Below are 24,616 nucleotides of genomic sequence, written 5' to 3'. Positions count from 1 at the left end.
TTTAAGATACCTCACATTCCGAATAACTGCCTCCCAATGTGGAAGGCGAGGATCTTTCATATATTGGTTGAAAACACTAACTGCAAATGATATATCTGGGTGAGTAATTGTGAAATAATTCAGTTTACCAACCAAACGGCGATATCTCTTAGGATTAGATAATAGCTCCCCCTGATCTTCATACAATTTGACATTAGGATCCATAGGAGTCTCCACTAGTTTAGATCCTAACAAGCTAGTTTCTTCCAAAATATCCAACACATACTTCCTTTGTGATAAATTGATGCATTCTTTAGATTGTGCTACCTCAATACCCAAGAAATAACGAAATTTATCCAAATCCTTAATTCGAAAGGAGTTTTGAAGGTATCTTTTCAAATCATCAATACCCTGCTTGTCATCACCAGCGATTATAATATCATCAACATATACTATCAACAAAATCTTTTTTCTATAAGAGGTATGAGAAAACACAGAGTGATCAGAGTGGCAACGTCGCAATCCAAACTTTAACATTACTTCATTGAATTTACCAAACCAAGCTCTGTGAGATTGTTTAAGACCATAGATGGCCTTATGCAACCTACATACTTTTCCAGATTCCCCTTGAGCAACAAACAAACCCAGGTGGTAGCTCCATATACACCTCTTCCTTTAAATCGCCATTCAAGAATGCATTTTTAACATTTAATTGAAATAATGGCCAGCCCAAATTAGCAGCCAAGGAGATCAAAATTCGGATTGAAGAAATTTTAGCAACAGGTGAGAATGTCTCAGCATAATCAACACCGTACGTCTGGGTATACCCTTTGGCAACCAAGTGAGCCTTCAAACGCTCAATAGAATCATTAGGAAAATACTTCACAGTATACACCCAACGACAACCAACAATAGTTTTCCCTAGAGGACGAGTAGCTAAAGACTAAGTAGCATTTTCAGACAGGGTAGACATTTCAGCCTCCATATCAAACTTCCAACCAGAGATGGACATAGCCTCCTAGACAGACTTAGGAACAACAGTAGAATTCAAGGATGTGGTAAAGGCATGAAGAGATGAAGACAAGTGACCATAAGAGACAAACTGAGAGATAGGGTGAGAGGTACAAGAATGCTTACCTTTGCGCAAAGCAATTGGAAGAGAGGCAGGATCAGGAGGCAGATCACTAGGCGGGGAAGAAGTCTCTGTTGGAGGTTTCTGGCGACGAAGATATACCTGGAGTGGTTTCTGAGGAGATTCAATAGGAGGCACAGGTGATAGGAGAGGAAGACAAGGAGAACTGTTACTAGCGACTGAAGGAGAGAAATAGGACTGAGATTCATCAAATGTGACATCAACATTAATGAAACGACGATGAAGAGTAGGTGAGTAATATTGGTATCCCTTTTGAGTACGAGAATACCCAAGAAAAACACATTTAATTGATCTAGGATCAAGCTTGTCACTCCTTGGACCTAAGATATGAACATAGCACATACAACCAAAGATCTTAGGAGGTAGATGAAACAAAGGTGCATTAGGAGAGAGCACAGTATAAGGGATCTGACCACCTAGAACAGTGGAAGGCATACAATTAATTAGGTGACAGGCAGTGAGAACAGCATCACTCCAATATGATTTGAGAACACGCATTGAAACTTTAAGGCACGGGTGACCTCTAACAAATGACGCATTTTGCGTTCAACAATACCATTTTGTTGTGGAGTACGGAGGCATGAAGATTGGTGAATTATACCATGATCATCAAAAAATTGAGACAAAGATGTAAGAAAATATTTCCAAACCCAAACCCGTGGGCCTAACTCCTAACCCAAACCCAAAACACTCCAAACCCAAACTGAAAACTGCCTTTAAATGGAAACCCAAACCTTCCCAGCCCCCCGTGTTTAAGTCTCAGACCCACCCACTGGCTGTCTTCTCCTCGCAAGCCCCTCACTCCCACCTTATTTCGTCGGCGACGAACAGACAGTGTTGCGCTAAGCCCGTCGGCGTGCCCGTCTCTTCTCGGAGCACCGTCGCGCTTGGAACCTACGTGCACCGAGAAGTCTCTCGGTGCCGATATCTTCGAAGCCTGCGGCCCGAGTCCCAGCCCTCCGATGCCTCGGTGGAGGTGTCCCTGTGCTCCGATAATGAAGTGGGTGAGTCCCTGTGTTCCGATAATGAAGTGGATGGGTCCCTGTGCTCCGATAATGTTTTGGATGAGTCCCTGTGCTCGGATACTGAAGTGGCCTTGCATCGTGACATCCAACGGATCATCCATGAGCACACAGACAAAGCCATCAGGAAATGGGGTAATTCTGAGCAATGGGTTCTTGAATTACGAGACGGGAAGAGAGTGGCTGTCCCGATTCTTATTTCTTTGCCTCCGGATGCTGCGGTTGTTGGAACGAATGAGTCGAACTAGTTGGTGTTGGTTCCAGAGGAGTCATTGGAACCTAGAGAGATTAATTTTGATCCGGATAAAGGGGTTGAGGTTAGTGTGGAGGATTGGGTATCAGATATTGGTTCAGAGGATGTTTCCCAGTTCTCTGATTTTTCAGCTCCTCTCAATGTTGAACCCCTGGCCGTCTCCTTACCTACGGGTGTCAGGGATTTTCCTGAAGGGTCAACAACTTTGGTGGATAATTTGCTGGGAAAGGACAAGTACTCAGTGTGGTTTCAGGAAAAATTCAGTGGCTTTGATGATTTTCTTGGGACATCCCTCAAAGGTTTGGAAGAGCCAGCTTACCAAATTCTGTTGGTTGGTGAAGCCGAGTTACGGCAAAGGGATTTTAAGGTTCATTCCGATAAAGCATTGAAGAGCTCGTGGAGGAAAGGGATTAGGGGGAATTGAGGGGTTTGTTTAGCTCTCAATTATGGTCCAGCCTCTTATAGGCGCAGTGATAATGGTAAGGACAGGGCTCTTTTTATTTCTCAATGAATCTGAAGATTATATCTTGGAATGTCAGAGGTCTGAATGGCAAGGAAAAACGACTCAAGGTTCGTAATCTTTTACGCTCTTGGAAGGCTGATATAGTTTGTTTGCAAGAGACAAAACTGGAATGGATTACAAGAGGCCTTGTTAGAAGTATCTGGAGTTGTCCTTTCATAGATTGGCTTTACTTGGGTTCTGAGGGAGCTTCCGGTGGTATTTTGCTCTTGTGGGATAGAAGGGTGGTTGGAAAAATTGAAGAAGCAGTGGGGTGTTTCTCAATTTCGTGTAGGTTTAAAAACGTTAGTGACCACTTTGAGTGGGCCTTCACAGGTACCTATGGCCCTAATTTTTATAGAGAGCGTCAATATTTGTGGGAGGAATTGGCAGGCTTGATTAGTTGGTGGAATTTACCTTGGTGTTTGGGAGGGGATTTCAATGTCACCCGCTTTCCTTCGGAGAGGTTAGGGGCGGGAAGATTCACCCGATGCATGAATGATTTTTCAGATTTTATTTCTCTTCATGGGCTAATGGATAACCCTTTGGAGGGAGGCCTTTTCACATGGTCTAACTCTACCTTGGCCTCTAGAATTGATCGGTTCCTCTTTTCTCCGGCTTGGGCAGATCTCTTCTCTCATTTCTCTCAAAAAAGGCTTCCTAGAGTGTTATCCGATCATTTTCCTATTCTTTTGGAGAGTGGGAATCTTCGTAGAGGGCGAACCCCCTTTCGTTTTGAGAATATGTGGTTGAAGTCGGAAGGGTTTCTCGATAAGGTGCAGTCTTGGTGGGATAATTACCATTTTCAAGGGACCCCTAGTTTCATTCTTGCCAAGAAATTGACTGCCCTAAAATCTGACCTTAAGCAGTGGAATGAATCAGATTTTGGCAATATCTCAGTTAAGAAACAGTTGCTATGGAGCAAGTTGAATGCTCTTGATGTCAAAGCGGACACTCAACCTCTTTCAGATCAAGAAATGTTGGAAAAAGCTTCCCTTCGTGTCGATCTTGAGAAGGCAGCCTTGTTAGAGGAGATTAGCTGGAGGCAAAAGTCCAAAGTGTTGTTTTTAAAGGAGGGAGATTCCAATACGAGGTTTTTTCATAGGATGGCGAATTCTAATAGAAGAAGTAATTGTATTGAAAACCTTAACATCGATGGGGTTTTGTCTTCCAACCCGGGATAGAATCGTCTTGACCATATTGAACAATTCTATTTGAACCTTTACTCGGAGCGACAAGTGCAGCACCCTTTCCCAGATGTTTTGGATTTTCCTAGGATTTCTTGGGAGAATGTGGATTGGTTAGAGAGACCTTTCGAGGATTCTGAGATTTTTGATGTCATCATGGAGTTTAATGGGGATAAATCTCCTGGGCCTGACGGTTTTTCGATGGCTTTCTTTCAATCTTGCTGGGGGATTCTCAAATCAGACATCATGGCAGTGTTCCACCACTTCCATGATACTAGCCAATTTGAAAAAAACTTGAATGCAACTTTCATTGCTCTCATTCCTAAAAAAGCTGCAGCAGTGGAAGTAAAGGACTTCCGTCCTATTAGCCTTGTTGGGGGGATTTATAAAATTCTTGCCAAAGCTTTGGCTAATCGTCTTCGCATGGTTTTAGGAGAGATCATCTCAGCTCCTCAGAATGCCTTTGTTCTAAATAGGCAGATCCTTGATTCTGTTCTTATTGCCAATGAATGTCTTGATAGTAGATTAAAGTCTGGTCAGCCAGGGTTGTTATGTAAACTGGACTTAGAAAAAGCCTTCGATCATGTGAATTGAAGATTCCTTAATTACTTGCTTGAGCGTTGCGGTTTTTCAGATAAGTGGAGACGTTGGATTTCCTTCTGTGTATCAACGGTTCGTTTCTCTATCCTTATTAATGGTACTCCTCATGGTTTTTTGGAAGCTCAAGGGGGTTGCGGCAAGGTGATCCTTTGTCCCCCTTGTTATTTGTTTTGGTTATGGAAGCCATTAGTAGAATGTTGGATAAGGCTGCCCTTGAAGGCCGTTTATCTGGCTTTAGAGTTGGTGTTTCTGATGGTAGACCTTTGATGGTTTCCCATCTCCTTTTCGCTGATACTCTTATTTTTTGTGATGCTAACATTGATCGACAGCTTGACTCTCCGTATGGTGCTCATTTGGTTTGAAGTCGTGTCGGGTCGAAGGTTAATTTGGGTAAGTCGAAATTTGGTGGCAAGTGGGGTCAGTGCAAGATATGGATCTTTTAGTGGCTGTCTTAGGTTGCAATCATGGGTCCCTCCCTATGAAGTACTTGGGTCTTCCTTTGGGGGCAAAATTTAAGGACAAGTCTATTTGGATTCCTATTCTTGAAAGGATGGAAAGAAAATTAGCAGGTTGGAAAAAATTATATTTATCCGAGGGAGGTAGAGTCACTTTAATTAAAAGCACTCTCTCCAATCTTCCTACTTATTTCCTTTCCTTATTCCCTATTCCTGCTTCTGTGGCCAACTGAATTGCTAGACTTCAACGTGACTTTCTTTGGGGTGGTCTAGGAGATGAGCCCAAATTTCATCTGGTTGATTGGTCTTCGGTGTGTTCTCCTCTCTCTTTAGGTGGGTTGGGGATCAGGAATCTGAGAACCTTCAATATTGCCTTATTAGGGAAGTGGTTATGGAGATTTGGGCAAGAAAGGGACGCTCTTTGGCGTCAAGTGATTGAGGTGAAGTATGGTTGTGATTGGGGTGGCTGGTGTTCTACCTCTTTCTCTGGTCCTTATGGTGTCAGTTTGTGGAAAAACATTAGACGGGGGTGGCACTCCTTATCTCGTTTTATTATGTTTGATATTGGAGATGGATCAAAGGTCCTGTTCTGGCTAGATCATTGGTGTGGTTCTTCTTCTCTTGCCGTTCGCTATCCGGAATTATTTAGGATTTGTCGTAGAAAAGAGGCTACTGTGGCGGATCTTTTGAGGTACACCAATGGAGTCCTCCATTGGGAGTTTCAGTTTTGTAGGGATGTGCATAATCGTGAATTGGAAGCTTTCAGGAGCTTCATCAATTCCATTTATAGCACTCTCGTAAGGGGGATTGGGGAGGACAAGTCCTGTTGGCTGCCCTGTAAGAGTAAAGGGTTCACGGTTAGTTCTTACTACCATCTTCTTGTTGGCCATAAGGAGCAAATTTTCCCTTGGAAAAGCATTTGGAAGCAGAAGATCCCTTCTAGAGTAGCTTTCCTTGTTTGGACCGCAGCTTTGGGAAAATGTCTGACTGTAGACAATTTAAGAAAAAGAAAGATTTGCATCCTGGATTGGTGTTATATGTGCAAGTGCAATTGTGAAAGTGTTGACCATCTCTTTCTTCACTGCCCGGTTGCCATGGAATTGTGGGACATGGTCTTCGGTTTATTTGGAGTTTACTGGGTTATGCCAAGGTCTGTTGTGGGGCTTTTGGCTTGCTGGCAAGGTAGTTTTGGTCGCCATCGTAATGAAGATATTTCGAAGGCCGTTCCTCATTGCTTGTTGTGGTGTATTTGGAAGGAGAGAAATAGTAGATGTTTTGAAGACATCGAGAGTTCCATGCCTGTTCTTAAGTCTCTTTTTTTCCGAACCTTACTAGATTGGTTCTCCGTGTGGAGAAGCCTTCCTTTTCTTTCTATTTTGGATTTTCTTGATTTTTGTAATGTTCGTCTTTGATTTGTTCTCCCTTGTATACTTCCTGTGTACTTGGGTGACTCTCTTTTTTCAATAAATTTCTTTATTACTTATCAAAAAAAAATTAGATAAAAAAATACGAAGTGAAGCATCAAACTGAGTCTTTATTTCCATATAAAATGATTTGAAAATTGAGTACAATTCAGACCGTTCTTTCATAAGATAAAGATAGGTGACTCTAGAATAATCATCAACAAAAATGACAAAATATCTAAATGCCAACAACAAGGGAGTGTTTATTGGACCCCAAATATCAGAATGAACTAAATGAAAAGGACTACTAACACGACTTTCACGCCTAGAGGCAAAAGGCACCCTATGGTGTTTACCCAGTGGGTTATGCCTCATACTATTCTTGAGTTGTTTGAGGCTTGGCAATGAAAGTTTGCACGACATCGTCACATTGATGTTTGGAAATTAGTGCCTCATTGCTTGATTTGGTACATTTGGTGAGAAAGGAATGCTAGAAGTTTTGAGGGTTGTGAACGCTCTTTGCTGGAGATTAAGTCTTTTTTCTTACACACACTCTTTGAATGGAGTGCGGTTTTTTCTCATTTTTCTTGTTCTTCATTTTCTATTTTTCTTGACCGTTGTTCTTTTGTTTCTTGATTTGTGCCCCCATAGTACATCCCCAATGTACTCGGCTTGACAATTTTTGTTATTATTATTAATAATATTCTTACATTATTTATTAAAAAAAAACATTTTAAAGACTCAATTTGGCGAGTCAACGGAACTAATGACTTCAAATTCGGGAGAGATGGATGACCAAGGCGACAATGATGCTGAAGAGGCGAGATAGACAAATGAGAAGCCACTAAACGGAAAGAACCACATCGATCCAGGTAATGAAGTCCATCGGCTTCATGCCCTCCACCAATAATCTTCTTCGTCTTGAGATCTTGAAAGATACAATGAGTGGATAGAAAATGGTAGCACAATTCAAAATATTAGTAAGCTTACTAATTAACAAAAGATTAAAAGGAAAATCAGGAATAAATAAGACAAGAAAGATAGAAAGATTAGGACTAAGATTGATAGTGCCCAAACCAAAAACTGTAGTGGTTGAGCCATTTGCCAATGTAACTTTCGGAAGACTACTAGATTGCTCAAGGTCAGAGAGTAAACTTAAGGTACCTGTCATATGATCAGTAGCACCTGAGTCAATGATCCAAGGGTCTTGAGTGGCAAGACAAGCAGTGGAAGTACCTTGTTGAGCCATAGTAGCAGTAGAATCAAACCCAACAGAGTTTGAATGCAGAGACGAGGCGATTTTACTCTTCCTCAGGAGTAGATACTACTCTGGATGTTGGTGGAAGTGGTTGTGAAGGCGGTTCTTCAACTTGAAAACTAGCTTGGTGAGCCGAGGGTTTACCGTACAACTCCTAACAAAAGTCTACTGTATGATTCTCATCATGACAATAAGTGCACTTACGGAGATCATGTCCTCTACCACAACCCCCTTGTTCACTACCACGCCCCCTTGGTCACGACCTCTAGAGCCTCGGCCCCTATGACCTCATCCTCCACGTTCTCCTTTATTACTCCCCATATTAGTGGTAAAGGCAAATTTATCACCAAAAGGTAATGCACTAGTATTGGAGGAAGAGAAAGCGGCAGTACTCGAGTCAGATAATGTGGCTTGTTGAAGTCTACCAAAAACTTCACTCAATGAAGGGAGGTCTGGATTAGCTAAAATTTGTGATTTTACTGGATTCGAACTTTTATGAAATCCAGAGAGGAAATGAGCAACATGCATAGAATCTTGTTGTTTCTTCATAGTTTTAACATCAGAGGAGATGGGCTGATAAATATTGAGTTCTTCACATACACCCTTAAACTTGTTATAATAGTCCTTCAAAGACAAATCACTCAAACTCAAGGAGAAATAATTTTGATGAAGATCATAAATTCACTTCAAATTGTTAACAGCAGAGTAAAGTTCCTTGGCTTGTTCCTAAACAAGTTTAGCAATTGGTAAGAAAACCAAACTACAACTGATCTTAGACTCCATGCTATTCCCTAAGCAACCCCTAATTTGTGCATCTTCGGCTCTCCAATAAGCAAATTTAGGGTCTGTAGGTACGGGGGGTTCACTAATCACGTAATCAAATTTCTTTCTACCAAGAAGAAAAACTTCAACTGCCTATGCCCATTGAGCATAATTACTTCCATTAAGACGAATGGAAGTAATTGATAACATATCAGGAGATAAGAAATTATTAGGGGGCTGAACACTGTCTTTGGACTCCATAATAGCAATCTTAAGAACAAACTAACACTAAATAAATATGCTGGACTGAATTATAACAAACTCCAACCAGCAACCAGTGTACTTCAACCAATCAGCAACTCCAACAACAACTCATCTATCAAAGAATCAACACCGAACTATTCCAAAAATAAGGCAGCAAGAAATCCATACCAACACCAAAAAAAATGCCCAATCCACCACTAAACATCAACCAACAAAGTCTAGTCCAACAAATCAACCCAAGGTTGCCTGAACAGATAATTAGAATGTATTGAAGAAAAGAAGAAAATCAAACCATGGTTGAAACCCTCAGTTGAAAAACTCCGGCTGTGGTGCTAGGGTGTAGGAGTGGTAGCGCGAGGACTGGTGAGTGGGCTAGGATGGGTCGCCGGAGGAGGGCGAGTAAAACCCTACCTCTCTCGCGGTTTGGTGACGTTGATCTGGTGTTGCGAGACCTGAGAGAGGGTCACCGGCGTTGGACAACTTCAGCAACTAAATCAAGATCGTCGGAGGTCCTTGTTAGGGTTGTCGTTGCTAGCAAGGTGCTATTATGGTTGCCAGCGACAACAGTATCGGTGGGTCGTGGTTGGAGGATTAACGACTGTGGTGGGTTGGTGGCTCTGATACCATTTTGTTTAAGGTGATGTTTAGAGTTTGATAAGTCAACCCTAACACATAAAATATTATTTATATATAAAGAGGTACATGATATTACTGTTTTGCCCCTAGTACTCATTACAGAGATCTTATTCTAACTTTTGAGCAAAAAGTTATTAAGGAAACAAAAATTACCATAAACGGTAAAATCGCAGTTTTCAGGACCTAAATGAAAGAATTCACCATTTTCAGGGGATACCTTGTGGCAAAGCGACGACTATTGCTCATAAGGCAATTTTGCTTCAACCTACCAAATTTCATGCAATTTTGAATCCGTCGCCCAAATGATTTCTATTAGTGCCTTTTTGCCTTGCACGATTTTAGGCACGCTTGGGAGTCCAGAAAGGCCATGGCAGTCTGTTTTACATCACTAACCCCCCAACTTGCACTAGCTTACAAACCTTAGGCCATCTCACTAGATGTAGCTTAGATTCGCCACTAATACCACTCCAAAGAAAATCTCTTTGTAATTTCTCCATACGATTAGCTACTTTCCTAGGTATAGGAAGAAGGGAGAGTAAATAAGTAGGTAAACTGGAGAGAATACTTTTAATTGGAGTTATCTTATACCCTTAGATTGGTACAACCTCTTTCATCCTACTAATCTTCGCTCAATCTTCTTTTGTATAGGGTTCCACATCAACATCTCCTTGAATTTAGGGCCCCAAAGGAAGACCCAAGTATTTTAGGGGAAGTGAAGACTTCCTACAACCCAAGAACTCCACCAAAGCATCCAAATTGTTCACATCTCCAATTGGTAAGAACTTTGATTTCCCCAAATAAATTTTTAATCCTGACATCTCTTCAAATTTGGAAAGAATTTCTTGCAAGATTGCTATCTGACTAGGGTCAGCATCATAGGAAATAAATGTCATCTACATAGTGTTGGTAAAAGCGCGCGGGGCACACTTAAGCACAAATGCCTCTTGGAGCCAAGGCACAAAGCACAAGCGCGCTCTTGATTTAAGTGAAGTGCACATTTAAAAATAAAAAATTTGAAAAATAATTATTAATGAGAAATGCAATAATCAAATGATCATATAAATTCAAACAAAACATTTTATTTAATTCATATAAACATTTATATAAGCTTTGCTTTTGCAATTTTAATACAAAAATTGCAAGTCAAATCATTTTAATTTTTTGAATTAGCTAGATTATGAGTATTTCCATGTAATATCCTTTCTTAAATCTCAAATAGCTGTAGTGTTCTACAATTAATTACTAATATTAGTTAATATTTTACGATCTATATCCTTTCTTCGATCATGTGAACTGAGGATTTCTTACTTACTTGCTTGAGCGTTGTGGTTTTTTTGATAAGTGGAAGCGATGGATTTCTTTTTGTGTATCAACGGTTCATTTCTCTATCCTTATTAATGGTACTCCCCATGGGTTTTTTGGAAGTTCAAAGGGGTTGCGGTAAGGTGATCCTTTGTCCCCCTTGTTATTTGTGTTGGTTATGGAAGCCGTCGGTAGAATGTTGGATAAGGCTGTCCAAGAAGGTCATTTGTCAGGCTTTAGTGTAGGTGTTTATGCTGGAAGACCTTTGATGGTTTCCCATCTCCTTTTCGCTGATGATACTCTAATTTTTTGTGATGCTAATATTGATCATATGCTGATTCTCTGTATGGTGCTCATTTGGTTTAAGACTGTGTCGGGTCTGAAGGTAAATTTGGGTAAGTCTGAGTTGGTGGCGATGGGGACAGTTCATGACATGGATTCTTTGGTGGCTGTCTTAGCCCTCCCAATGAAATACTTGGGTCTTCCTTGGGGGAAAAATTTAAGGACAAGTCAATATGGAATCCAATTCTTGAGAGGATGGAAAGAAAATTAGTAGGTTGGAAAAAATTATATTTATCCAAGGGAGGTAGAGTCACTTTAATTAAAAGCACTTTCTCTAATCTTCCTACTTATTTTCTTTCCTTATTCCCTATTCCTGCTTCTGTGGCCAATCGAATTGCTAGACTTCAGCGGGACTTTCTGTGGGGTGGTCTAGGAGATGAGCCCAAATTTCATCTAGTTGATTGGTCTACGGTGTGTTATCCGCTTTCTTCAGGTGGGTGGGTTGGGGATTAGGAACCTGAGAACTTTCAATGTAGCTTTATTAGGGAAGTGGTTATGGAGATTTGGGCAAGAAAGGGATGCTCTATGGCTTCAAGTGATAGAGGTAAAGTATGGTTGTGTTTGGGGTAGTTGGTGTTCTAGCTCTTTTTCTGGTTCATATGGAGTCAGTTTGTGGGAAATTATTAGATGGGGGTGGCACTCTTTATCTCATTTTATTATGTATGGGATTAAAGATGGATCAAAAGTGCAGTTTTGGCTGGATCATTGGTGTGGAACTTCTCCTCTCGCAGACCGCTATCCTGAACTATATAGGATTTGCCAGAGCAAAGAGGCAAGTGTGGCAGATCTAATGTGTTACAACAATGGAGTCCTCCATTGGGAGTTTCAATTTTGTAGGGAGGTGCATAATCGTGAATTGGAAGCTTTCAGGAGCTTCATCAATACCATTTAGAGCACTCCCGTAAGGGGGAACGGGGAGGATAAGAGTTGTTGGCTGCCTTGTAAGAGTAAGGGATTCATGGTTAGTGCTTACTACCATCTTCTAGTTGGCTATAGTGAGCAGTTTTTCCCTTGAAAAAGCATTTGGGAGTAGAAGATTCCCTCTAGAGTGGCTTTCCTTGTATGGATTGCAGCCTTGGGGAAATGTTTGACAATTGACAATTTAAGGAAATGAAATGTTTGCATTTTGGATTGGTGTTATATGTGCAAGTGCAATAGTGAAAGTGTTGACCATCTTTTCCTTTATTGCCCGGTTGCTTTGGAGTTGTGGGATATGGTTTTCGGTTTATTTGGAGTTTGTTGGGTTATGCCAAGGTCTGTTGTTGGGCTATTGGCTTGCTGGTAAGGTCGTTTTGGTCGCCATTGTAATGGAGATATTTGGAAGGCCGTTCCTCATTGTTTGATGTAGTGTATTTGGAAGGAGAGAAATAGTAGGTGTTTTGATGAAAATGAGAGTTCCATGCCTAATCTCAAGCTTCTATTTTTCGGAACCTTACTTGACTAGTTCTTTGTGTAGAGAAACTAACCTTTTTCTTCTATTTTGGATTCACTTGACTTTTGTAATGTTCGTTTTTGATTTGTTTCCCCCTGTATACTCTCTGTGTACTTGGTGTCTTTTTATTTTTTATTTTTATTTATTTTATCAATGAATCTTTATTACTTATCAAAAAAAAAAAAAACATTAACTACTAAAATAACTAAACAATTACCAAGCAGATATTCAAAAGGGAAAAAATAGAATAAGAAGAAGAAACTGAGTGGGTTACTGTTTCGGGCAGGAAAAACCAAGAAAAAAATAAATAATAAAATAGAGAAGAACTAGGAGGTTTTGGGTTTCAAGATAAGTTGCACTAAATTTTTTTCCAAATCAATGGTTTATATCAATAATGTCAAGATTCTAAAGTTTTAATTTAGTTTTGTTTTTGTTTTTGTTTTTTTTTTTTTTTGAAAAATATAAAAAAGTGTGCTTTGAGCTTTTTGAAAAAGTGCAAAAAAGTTGCCTAAAGTGCGCTTCTTTGAATGCGCCTCGCTTTAGTGGAAAAAAGCACTGGAGCCTTCAGGCTTTGTGCTTTACACTTAAGCATGCTTTTACCAACACTGCATTTGCAAACAAAAGATGAGACATCATCATCAAGGTACAATTGAAGTGCCTATTGAGAAACCCAAAAAATGACCTGTTGTTGCAGTCGCATCCAACAACGGCTCAAAGCTTCCACAACAATATCAGAGAGCAACGGGATAAAAGATCCCCTTGATGAATCCCTCTAGAGCTCCCAAAAAAATCAGATGTGGAACCATTAATCAAAATGGAAAATTTAATAGTTGAAATACAACACATTGTCCACTTTCTCCATTTTTCTGAGAATCCACATTGCTAAAGCATATACATGTGAAAAGCCCAATTCACATGATCGTGCGCTTTTTCTACATCCAACTTGCAGAACACCCCTGGAATTCTTGCCTTTGGTCTACTATCAATACATTCAGAAGAAACTAAAGCAGAATCCAAAATCTATCTACCTTTCGCAAAGGCATTCTAGGAATCTGAAATAAGACCACGTGCCATTCTTCGAATCTGATTAGCCAGCACCTTAGAAATAATCTTGTAAATCCCACCCACTAGACTAATAGGCCGAAAATCCTTTACTTCAACAACATCAACTTTCTTTGGAATGAGGGCAAGAAATGAAGCATTAAGACTCTTCTCGAACACAGCTTGAGTATGAAAATTATGAAAAACCTCCATAATTTCTATTTTCAAAATACTCCAACAAGACTGGAAGAAAGCCATAGAAAAACCATCTGGGCCAGGACCCTTATCACCATTGAAGCCCTTAATCACCCCATACACCTTTTCCTCATCGACCAGCCTATCTAACCAAAGAACATCTTCCACAGAGATTCTAGAGAACTCCACTGTCCACATCATCCAAAACAGGTCTCTGATTCACATTTTCAGAATAAAGCTAATGGAAAGAGCATGAAACTTAAATTTCTGGAAACAGGAGATGCTACCAGTGAGTCACATAAGCAGTCATAGGGGGCTGTAAGTGAGGCACTACTGCAGCAAATAATACACGCGGGGGAGGTTTTGTCAATGTGAACATTTTGAAGAACACAAACAAAAGATAATTATGGGGATTTTGTTTGTAATGTGAGGGTTCTGTTTTTTGGCTAAACAACGGTGATATATTGGGTCTCTGTTTAGTGTGAACAAATTTCTGCTTTAAGTGCCAAGATGCAGAAGATGAAAATTCCTTTATTTCAGGCAAGACTTTAGAATCCCATAAATTGTGGGAATTTAGATATGTTGAGTTTTTCTGATTCCTTGATTCTATTCAACCGAACACTTATAAATTTAAAATTCCACATTAAATTTCTACCAACTGAATATTGCTGAAAAGAATCTACTAAAACGTTTGATTCTTGTTGGGACCCCATCTGATGCTTCAATTTCTTATTAATTACCTATATCTCAACTACACTTGAATACATAGAAATTGGCTCAAGATCAGGAATTCCTTCAAACAGAACTAATTCCTTATTGAGTGTAATCGAGTTAGACTAAGAATACTGCCATGCTTTGACTATGCTCAAAGAATTGTCCAGCATAAGAACTGCTTCATCAATCTGAGCCACAATGGATCCCATTGACTTTGGGCTAACAATTGGTGAACTTCATCCCTCTAGCCCACCCCACTTCTTCGTTGGCAATGTTATTATGCATGACCCATTTGATTGCGGGATAACTCTGACTGGCAATCTGTCTAATATGGCTTCAGCGACTTGGTTGATATCACAAGAAACTTGGTCCCTTTTGATTCGAATGTCATCTCCCCACATCTCTGTGATGATTTCTGTTGTCTTCCTCCTGCTTCTGGACAGAGATTGAATCTCTAATACTGTGAGCTCTCTCCCTATTATTGACTTGTCTTTGCCCTGAGTTTTCAATCCATTCTGAGTGTTGGCATGCGATCTTACACCCGCTTCAAAAAATCTGCACCAATATATGGCAGCCCAAGAATTTAATTTTTCAAATCTTGAGTGATAGTGAGCGCGATGATTTTATTTTTCAAATCTTGGCTCAACTTGATGAATTTAACCTTTGATTGAATGATTTAGAGAGTCAAATTTCTAAACCTAATGATCAAGAAGTTGCTGTTACAGTAGGAGAAACATCCGAAGCCAATAAGGGTGAGAAAGATAAGAAGGAAGAGGAACAAACAGCAACAGAGCGTGTCAACATCAATCAAGGGTCTAAATTGAAGGGGTTTAGTACCCAAAGAGTGCCGCAAGGTCAATTCTTGAGTGGGCTAGAGATATATTAGAAAGAAGGCGTGAGATGAACCTTATGATACAGCTGGTGATATCACAAAGAAGGTAAGAATGGAAGTTCCAGACTTTGAAGGAAGGGTTGATCCCACGGTATTCTCAGATTGGATTGCTTCTATTGAGGAGTATTTTGATTGGTATGATATGGCAGACGATAGGTGAGTAAGGTTTGCTAAGATGAAGCTTGTAGGCTTGGCGAAAGTGTGGTGATCTGGTGTCGAAAACGATATAAGGAGAATAGGCCAACTGCCTATAGGCACATGGCAAGAGATGAAGGTTAAGCTCCGAGAACAATATATGCCTGCTAATTATCGAGATAAGTTATGTGAACAACTTTCTAACTTGAAACAGGGCAGCATGTCAGTAGCTGAGTATATGCAGAAATTTAATGAACTTAAGACTAGGAGTCAGGTAGCCGAAGAGCCTTGCCAAACACTAGCTTGATTCAAGCCTGGTTTGAGGGCTGATATATGAAGGGAGATGCTTAGACAACCTGTCTATAATGTGGAACATGCATTCCAAGAGTAGTGGTGCTAAACCATTTAATCGGTCGAATGGATCAAAACCATCTACCAATTTGGCTGAATCTAAAGGTAAAGGAGTCATGTCAAATAATTCTAGTGGAAAGGAAATTAAATGCTTCAAGTGTGGTGAAGTAGGTCATATGGGTTATCAATGCCCAAAGAAGAGAAGCTTACACATTGGAGTTGAAGATGAAGGAGAAGGCATACAGCAAGATGAAGATCATAAGGAAGATGCATTTGATTATGGAGCGTTTAATGTAGATGACTTGTAAGCGACTGAAGTGGATATTTCTCTTTTATTTGTAGTGAGACGTATTTTAGCAGCCCTAAAGTAGAGAAAGAGGATTGGAGGCAAACTTCAATTTTTCAGATGCTGGTTTGTTGTGGAAACCAAGCAAAGAAGCTTATTATTGATGGGGGGAGTTGCATGAATGTTGTGTCATCTTCCACGGTTAAACGCCTTAAGCTTTCAATTGAACCTCATCCTCAACCATACAAAGTGGCTTGGATAGACAACACTTCTATTCCGGTAACTCATAGATGCCTTATTTCTTTTTCTTGTGGTATTTATAGTGATTCTATCAAGTGTGATATAATTCCTATGAAAGTTACACATATCCTTCTTGGTCGACCTTGGCTCTTTGATCGAAATGCAAAACATTATGGGAGAGAAAACACCTATGCTTTAAAGGTTGGTAAGAAGGGGGTCGTTTTGAAACCAATGACTTCAGCCGAGATGAATAAATTCAAAGAATCAAAGCCAAAAGTTGTTGAAGGGAATAAGAAAAGAGATCTTGAAAACAATACCAAGCTACTCCATGTTCTTACCAAGAAGAACTTTCAAGTAGAAAGCCATAAGGCTGGTGTTGTCTTTGCTGTAATCGCGCGAGAGTTAAGGGAGCCAACTGTGGGTTGTGATGTTGGCATACCTTCAGAGGTATCTACTTTGCTGTCTGAATTTTCTGATGTAGCACCAGGAGATTTGCCTAATGAGCTTCCTCTACGTAGCATCCAACATGCAATTGATCTTGTACCGGGATCCCAATTGCCTAATCTTCCAGCTTACTGCATGGATCCAAGCGAACATGCTGAGCTTAAGAAACAAGTAGAGGAGCTATTGTCCAAGGGATTTATTCGAGAAAGTTTGAGCCCCTGTGCTGTTCCAGCTTTGCTTACGCCTAAAAAGGATGGTTCTTGGCACATGTGTGTTGATAGTTGTGCCATTAACAAGATTACAATCAAGTATCGATTCCCAATTCCTCGACTTGACGATATGCAGATGTGATGGTTGGTTCTACTATTTTCTCCAAGATTGATCTCAAAAGTGGATATCATCAAATACGTAAAAGGCCCGATGATGAGTGGAAAACTGCTTTTGAAACCAAAGATGGTCTCTATGAGTGGCTAGTCATGCCATTTGGACTCTCCAACGCACCAAGCACATTCATGAGATTCATGACGCAGATCTTCCTGCCTTTTATTGGTCGCTTTCTTGTCGTCTATTTTGATGATATTTTAATATATAGCAAGACAAACGAGGAACACATTTTTCATCTTCAACAAGTTATGAGAGTTCTCGGTCAAGAGAAACTCTATGTGAACGTGAAGAAGTGCTCCTTTATGAAGTTGAGTGTCCTGTTTTTGGGCGTTTCTTCTAAAGGTGTGGAGGTAGATCCAGATAAAGTCAAAGCCATTCGAGATTGGCCAATTCCTACTACTTTGAATGAAGTTCATAGTTTTTATGGGTTGGCTACATTCTATAGGCGCTTTATTAAAAATTTCAGCACTATCATGGCTTCAATTACTAGTTGTTTGAAGAAGGGTCAGTTTGTTTGGACAAAGGCAGCATTGAAGGCTTTTGAAGAAATCAAGCAACGGATGATTGAAGCTCCTGTCCTAGGCCTTCCAGACTTTTCTAAAGTTTTTGAGGTAGCTTGTGATGCCTCTCAAGTGGGCATTGGAGGTGTACTCAGTCAAGGACACCCAATTGCATACTTCAGTGAGAAGCTTAACGATGCAAAGCAGAAGTATTCTACCTATGACAAGGAGTTTTATGCTATGGTTCAAGCGCTTCGCCATTGGCATCACTATCTGATCTCAAAGGAGTTTGTGTTATACTCAGACCATGAGGCACTCAAGTACATTAACTCTCAAAGAAAGTTAAACTACTGACATGGTAAATGGGTTTCTTTCTTACAATCATATAGTTTTGTTATCAAACATATGGCTGGCACAGAAAACAGAGTAGCTGATGCACTTAGTCGAGTGGTATTCATTCTTTCTTCAATGGCGGTCCAAGTTGTGGGTTTTGATTTACTAAAGAGGGACTATCCTTCTTGCAAGGATTTTAGCATTATTTATGCTGATTTGGTGGCTGGACAGCCTGCTGAATATTTTGGAATTCTCATTGCATGATGGTTACCTCTTTAAGGGTACTTGTCTTTGCTTGCCTAATACTTCTATACATGAAGAAGTTATTCGAGAGCTACATTCTGGTCAAGCAGCAGGGCATTTTGGAAGAGATAAGACCATAGCCATGGTTGAAGATCAATTCTATTGGCCAAGCTTAAAGAGGGTTGTGGCCAGAATTGTTCTAAGGTGTAGGGTCTGCCAAGTATGTAAAGGAAAGAAGAAAAATGCAGGTTTATATACGCCTCTTCCTATACCACATTAGCCATGGTAGGATCTAAGTATGGATTTTGTCTTAGGCTTGCCTAAGACTCTTCGAGGTCATGATTCCATCTATGTTGTCGTAGACCTTTATTCAAAAATGGCTCACTTCATTGCATGTTCTAAAACTGCAGATGCTGTCCATATTGCTAAACGCTTCTTTAAAGAGATTGTTTGTCTTCATGGGTTGCCTAAAACCATTGTCTCAGATCAAGATGTGAAGTTTGTGAGTTACTTTTGGTGTACTTTATGGAAAATGTTGAATACATAGCCGAATTTTTCTTCTTCGTTCCACCCACAAACTGATGGTCAAACTGAAGCAATTAATAGGAGTTTGGGTGATATTCTTCATTGTCTTGTGGGAGACCATGCTGCTAGTTGGGACCAGATTCTTCCTATGGTTGAGTTTACTTATAATAGCTCAGTAAACAGATCTACAGGCCATAGTCCTTTTGAATGTGTGACAGGTGTACTTCCTAGGAAACCAACTGACTTGGTTCCTCTACCTAATACGGCCTGTCCTAGTGTTGAAGCTGATGCTTTTGCTAAGCATATTCGTGACATACATGATGAGATTAGAAGAAGAATTGCAATGAGCAATGAAAGTTATAAGACACATGCTGATTTGAGGAGGCAGTTTTTTGAATTTGAAGAAGGAGACATGGTTATGGTACGGATCAAGCCTGAACGCTATCCTAAAGGCATGCTATCCTAAAGGCGCCTACAAAAAGCTTCATTAAGGAGTGTTGGTCCATATAAGGTTCTTAAGAAAATCAGCTCTAATGCCTGTCCTTAACTTGCCAAAAGACATAGGAATAAGCAATGTCTTTAACATTGAAGATCTTACCATGTATCATGGTCATGATGATGATGAATCTGCTGATTCAACAATAGTTTGTCTTCCACCAGCCCCAAGATTGAAAGAGGAGATTGAAGATATTGTCGATCATTAGGTGGTTTCTACTAGGAGTGGGGGTTATGAAAAGTATCTTGTGAAATGGAAAGGGAATCCGCTTTCAGATTGTACATGGATCACAGATGAAGAACTTCTTGCACTTGATCATGGTCTTTATGACAGATTCCATGCTTTTAACTCGCTGGGGTCAAGTTCTTTCAAGCCGGGGAGAGATGATGGAGGCCCATGGCAGCAACCATTGAAGACATATAAAAGGCGTCCTAAGACTTTTAATTAGTTTTTTGTGTTAGGGGTATTTTAGTAATTGTTTGTTTTCTGGAATGGGCTGTGTTATGAGTCCATTGGGTTTTATTTAGTTTTATTTAAGTATTAAAAGCCCAAGGAGTCCAAGTTCTAGTCTTATTCGGTTTCCTAGTTGTATTAGGATTAGGTTTCCTAGTTGTACTAAGATCAGGTTTAGTCTTCTATTTAAAGAGTTGTGGTGTTTTCTATTGAGGTAGAGATTAATGAATGTTTTTAGAATTTAAGAGCTATGATTTTCTTTTAGGGTTTGTGTGATGCAACCTATTCTGAGGTGTGATGCCAAGGAACCTTAGGAGTGATTCTCGGGATTTTATCTTTTATTTACTGTTCACAGTTACTATTCACAGCACTGTTCACAGCAACCCCAATCTTGATTTCAACCCAAATCTTGATTTTTCACCTTTGTTTCATTCCTAAAGCCCTATTAAACCTAGTTTCCCCTTGTCCTACATCATGTTGACTTTATCGTTTTTTCTCTGTCTCTTTTCTTTCCTCTTTCTTTGGTACGGTTCACAAGTATTGCTCATACAATCACTGAAAACCCTAAAAAATTTTCTCTTTTCCTTCTTCCTCACAACCCCAAATCAAGTGTTTTTTTTTTGTTTTTTTTTAATGTATCAAAATCCTAAAACCCTGCATACTTTCTTCTACTATTATTTTTTTGATAAGTAAATAAATAAATTCATTAATAAAAATTGCAATCCCAATACACAGGCTGTGTACAGAAGAAGGCTACTACCAAAAGGCCATTAAATTACTCATCAAAACAGCTTTTAATTCCTAACAAAACCCCAAAACCCCTTCTTTGAAAATTCTAATCCTAAATCTACCACAACCAACCGTAGACAATTTCCCCAATTTGCCCTATGTCACGTTGTATTCTGAACATAGACGCAGACCCTGTTTCCTCCTACAATGAACCCAACAGTACTTTGTTCATAGTGTGTATACACACACACAAACACACAATCATCCCAAAGCAATCCAAAGAGTTCCAATATGAACTGTGGTCTTGAATTGTTTGCCTCTTATTGTCCCACTGACTGATCATATTGCAAGCACCTTGTTGTACTCTGCTCTCCTGCCCATACCATGAACTTAAAATGTGCTACAGTTGAAGTAACCTTGTTATTAGCTTTAACTGAATAGATAAGCAGTAGTTATAGATCCTAGAATGGGATCTCTCTTTTTGTCAGTGCATCCTTTCTCCTTTCTTTGAGCAATGCATCTCTGTTGGGAACTTTGACATTCTATGAATAATACATGGTTAAATTTCATATTTGTTGTTAGCCATTATTGCTACCTACTGGGTTTAATAATGAAATTGAGTTTAGTACTTTGAACTATTTCTTTAAATCAGGGCTTTGCTTTGTATGAATCTGTCCAATAAATGGATTGCAAACTAAGATCGCAAGTATAAATGGTATCTTACATCTTTTCTTTTTTGGTTTTGTTTTTCTTTTTGGAAGAGGCTTACGTACTAGATTCATTTATGCTGCACTCTGAACACTGTTTTCATTGATTTGGTCACAGATAACAGTGGTCGATTCTACACAGTCTCATGCTGGAGATGCTCCTGAAACTAAAATGTATTTTCTTATAAACTCCATAATGCTCAAATTTGAATTACTGATATTGGATATTCTAATTGGTTAATTGGTTTGTTAATTCATTCTTAACAGTGTGATGTGTGGGGAACAACTGCATGATGGGGAAAATTTATCTAAGGACATCTCACCGCTGTCTGAACAAGTACTAGGCCAGAGTTCTCAGATTACCTTACACATCCAAGAAGAGCTTACTTTTGATTGTTCAGGATTTTCTTTAAATGATTCTGTTAAAGATACACCCTCTCAAGCCATAACTGCAGATAAAAAACTTGAAAAGTTCCAGGACTTTATCAGTGAGGAACCTCGAGTTATGTCAAGTGGTGGTCTGAAAGCAACAATAATGCCTGATGTCACAACAGGAGGATCTCTACCTTGTTTGGATCTGTCTTTTACTCGCACTGGTACTATTTCTTTACTTTTCCTTCAAACTTGATATGAACATGCACTTCAGCCAGTAGCTTTATTATGTGACTACTGTGCTGCAATCACGGCTGCAGTTTCTGTTCCTTATTTATTCTGGACTCTTTATATACAAATTTTCTATTCATTTTTGCCTAATTATTCAGAAGAGCTCTTATAGCAGATTCATGCGGTACAGATGGTTGCAATATTAATTTGGACTCATGTTCTAAAAAGCAATCCATTTATGCTGCACCACGAACTGTTTGGGACACTATGGATTCTGCAAGCAGAAGGGATGCTACTGTTTTACTTGGAGTATCTCCCCCAGAGTTGTTGAGTTCTATAAATGAGAGAGTTGGGGAATCTTCTTCAGCACACCGTATGCAGTTAGATAGAGATGTATGTATGTTCATGGGAGAAAATAGTGCCAACTGCAAAGATAATGATAAAGCTTCTGCTGAGTTCTCCATGGACTTCACACCAAAAGTTAAATATCTGCAGGTAGGTAGTATCACATCCTTATATGGTATTGTTTTGTTTATTATCTGTTTGTTTTTCTTTCTTATGCCATATTGCCATCTGCTAATCTCATTCAGGTGGTCATTTCTTGTTATTAGTTACTTTTGCCAGATAATATATGATTGCCAGTTGAAATAAATGCTTTTTTAAAAATTGATTTCAGCTATTTTCAGAAGACAAAATCACTGATGTTCTCAGCTTAGCAATTACACAGTCTGAGGTAAATGATTCCTTGGTTTCAGAAGAAAGAAATCATCTCCAATTTGGAAGTGAAAGCAGTCAGCTGAAACAAGATTCAGACAGATCTTCACTTCATTTAGGTTTATCCTTACTGACTGAGCCAAAAGTTGGAGGATATGCCTACAATAATTTCACCACACTGCCATTGTTGAACTCCATCAGTGAAGCCAGAAAATTTGTCCAGGATGCAGTGCCTGAATCCTTGACAAATCAGCCGTCATCACTTCTAAGACACAGGCAGATGCTTGATAGCATTGTAAGCCGAGCAAAAGCTTTGAGTGGACGAGGAACTATGCAAGATGAGTTCAAGCCTAACACTACCATGTGGTCTGAAGAGGAGTTGGATAATCTTTGGATTGGTGTGAGAAGACATGGAAGGGACAATTGGGATGCCATGCTGCAGGATCCAAGATTGCGCTTTTCGCCATGGAAGGCGGCAAGGGACCTGGCTGAGCGGTGGGAGGAGGAACAATCCAAACTCATGAATGCTATGCATGTTTCTCGTTTCAAGTATTCGAATACAAAAAATGTTTCGTCGAACTTTACCCGCAACTTCTTGGGTCCCAAAGAAGGAATCTGGGGAGAACATATGACAGATGAAACCCAACTCTCACTTGGAAACGTATATGCTCTTAGGGAGGGTAATGGCTCAAATAGGCCATATTTCAGGACAAGTTACATTCAAAATATTGGCACTGAACACATTCAGAGGCCTTTCTTTTACCCAAGGAGGGGCTATTATTCTGATTGTCAAGGGGAAAACTATGATTGGGACTCGTTCAATTATTTGGAATGGGAGACTATGGCACGTAGAAATCCTTCAACTGATGACCCTACAACTTGTTTGGAAGTAAAATGTAATTTACCTCACTGGCTTAGAGAAGCAGTTAGTACACCTTCAAGGTCAGTTGAGCCAAATCTGCCTGCAGTGGGTTCATTAATTACTCATTTGGGGACAGTTAGAGATACCCAGCCTTATATTAATCCTACTCAGCCATGCGCTGGACCAAGAAACAGAGTCCATAGTAGACTTTGTGGTTTAAGGACAAGTGACTTGCGGCCATCAACTGGTGCTCATCACTTCAACTACTCATCGGGAATGAAAACAGGAATGGCTGAACAAAGCGGGGCTTCTTGGTATCATGCTAATAAACCAGGTGATGTAATAGTTATCGACAGTGATGCTTCTTCTGAAGAGACCATATCTGATGATCGCAGTGCTAGGCCTTAGCCTAAAAGAGGTTTTTGTAAGTTTTGGAAACTTTGTACGGTCAATCTGCTGTACAGTTTTGTATATTAGCAACTTTTAAGGATCCAGAGATTGAAAAGTACTTGTTGGTGCTTTCTTGGCTAATCATGTCAAAAGCCCAGATTGGGACAATGAACCATTTGAATGTATTATATGTAAGAGCAAAGTTCTGTGTCCAATGTATCTTTGGAGACTCAGACCTACAGACGAAAAAACTAGTCAAACTTTACGAGTCTTGTCAAGGACAATCAGGAAGTCCATGATTACAACTTGTCAAATTTTGTTTCAACATGATGCCAGGATCAAGGAACAATTGTTTAGTGATTCTGTGAGTGAATTCTCTGAAGCAAAATTGAAATAGAACTCTTATTCAACTAAAACACTAAAACAGTAAATATCTTAAACATATTTAAATGAAGAGATAATAGTGAAATAGTGTTTGAGTTGCAGTGCGTTTTTCACTCTGCAGGATTTTTTATGTGGTTATCTTATCTAGAGATCTCAAGTGAGATATTTAAAGACTCACAAAAGTTGCCAAAGTTCATTTCAGTTCAAACAAATTAGGACATGAACGTCAAAGTCTCTAATATTTATTTAAACGTTAAAGTCTCTAATGTTTATTTAAACATTAAAATCAAATCTCTTATCCACCTCACTGCCCCACTCACAACTCATTATCCTTGAGAAATCTCAACTGCATATTTGACCATGTCAAACTCCGCACAACCAATCATGGTCAAAACATGCAATTCCATTATTCAAATAATTTTATTAATAATAATCATCTCATATACAA

General features: G+C 39.6%; 1 protein-coding gene across 6 annotated transcripts in view; it reads left to right on the top strand.

Moving 5' to 3' along the window:
- The window catches only part of LOC142608293 (uncharacterized), a 31,806-nt gene extending 7,646 nt beyond the window's left edge, over positions 1-24,160 (top strand). For 4 of the 6 annotated variants that reach the window (XM_075780040.1, XM_075780039.1, XM_075780038.1 and 1 more), the window contains 4 exons: positions 21,334-21,389; positions 21,483-21,811; positions 21,991-22,313; positions 22,495-24,160. In XM_075780040.1, the coding sequence (XP_075636155.1) occupies positions 21,334-21,389; positions 21,483-21,811; positions 21,991-22,313; positions 22,495-23,802 (2,016 nt within the window). In that variant the 3' untranslated portion in view covers positions 23,803-24,160. The remainder of the gene's footprint in view (positions 1-21,333; positions 21,390-21,482; positions 21,812-21,990; positions 22,314-22,494) is intronic. The other 2 variants (XM_075780042.1, XM_075780041.1) reach the window with 2 other exon arrangements.
- The last annotated feature ends 456 nt before the right edge of the window (positions 24,161-24,616 follow it).

This window comes from Castanea sativa, chromosome 8, assembly GCF_040712315.1.
Source record: "Castanea sativa cultivar Marrone di Chiusa Pesio chromosome 8, ASM4071231v1".
In the NCBI taxonomy this organism is placed as follows: Eukaryota; Viridiplantae; Streptophyta; class Magnoliopsida; order Fagales; family Fagaceae; genus Castanea; species Castanea sativa.
This window is presented reverse-complemented; position numbering and strand designations above follow the sequence as displayed.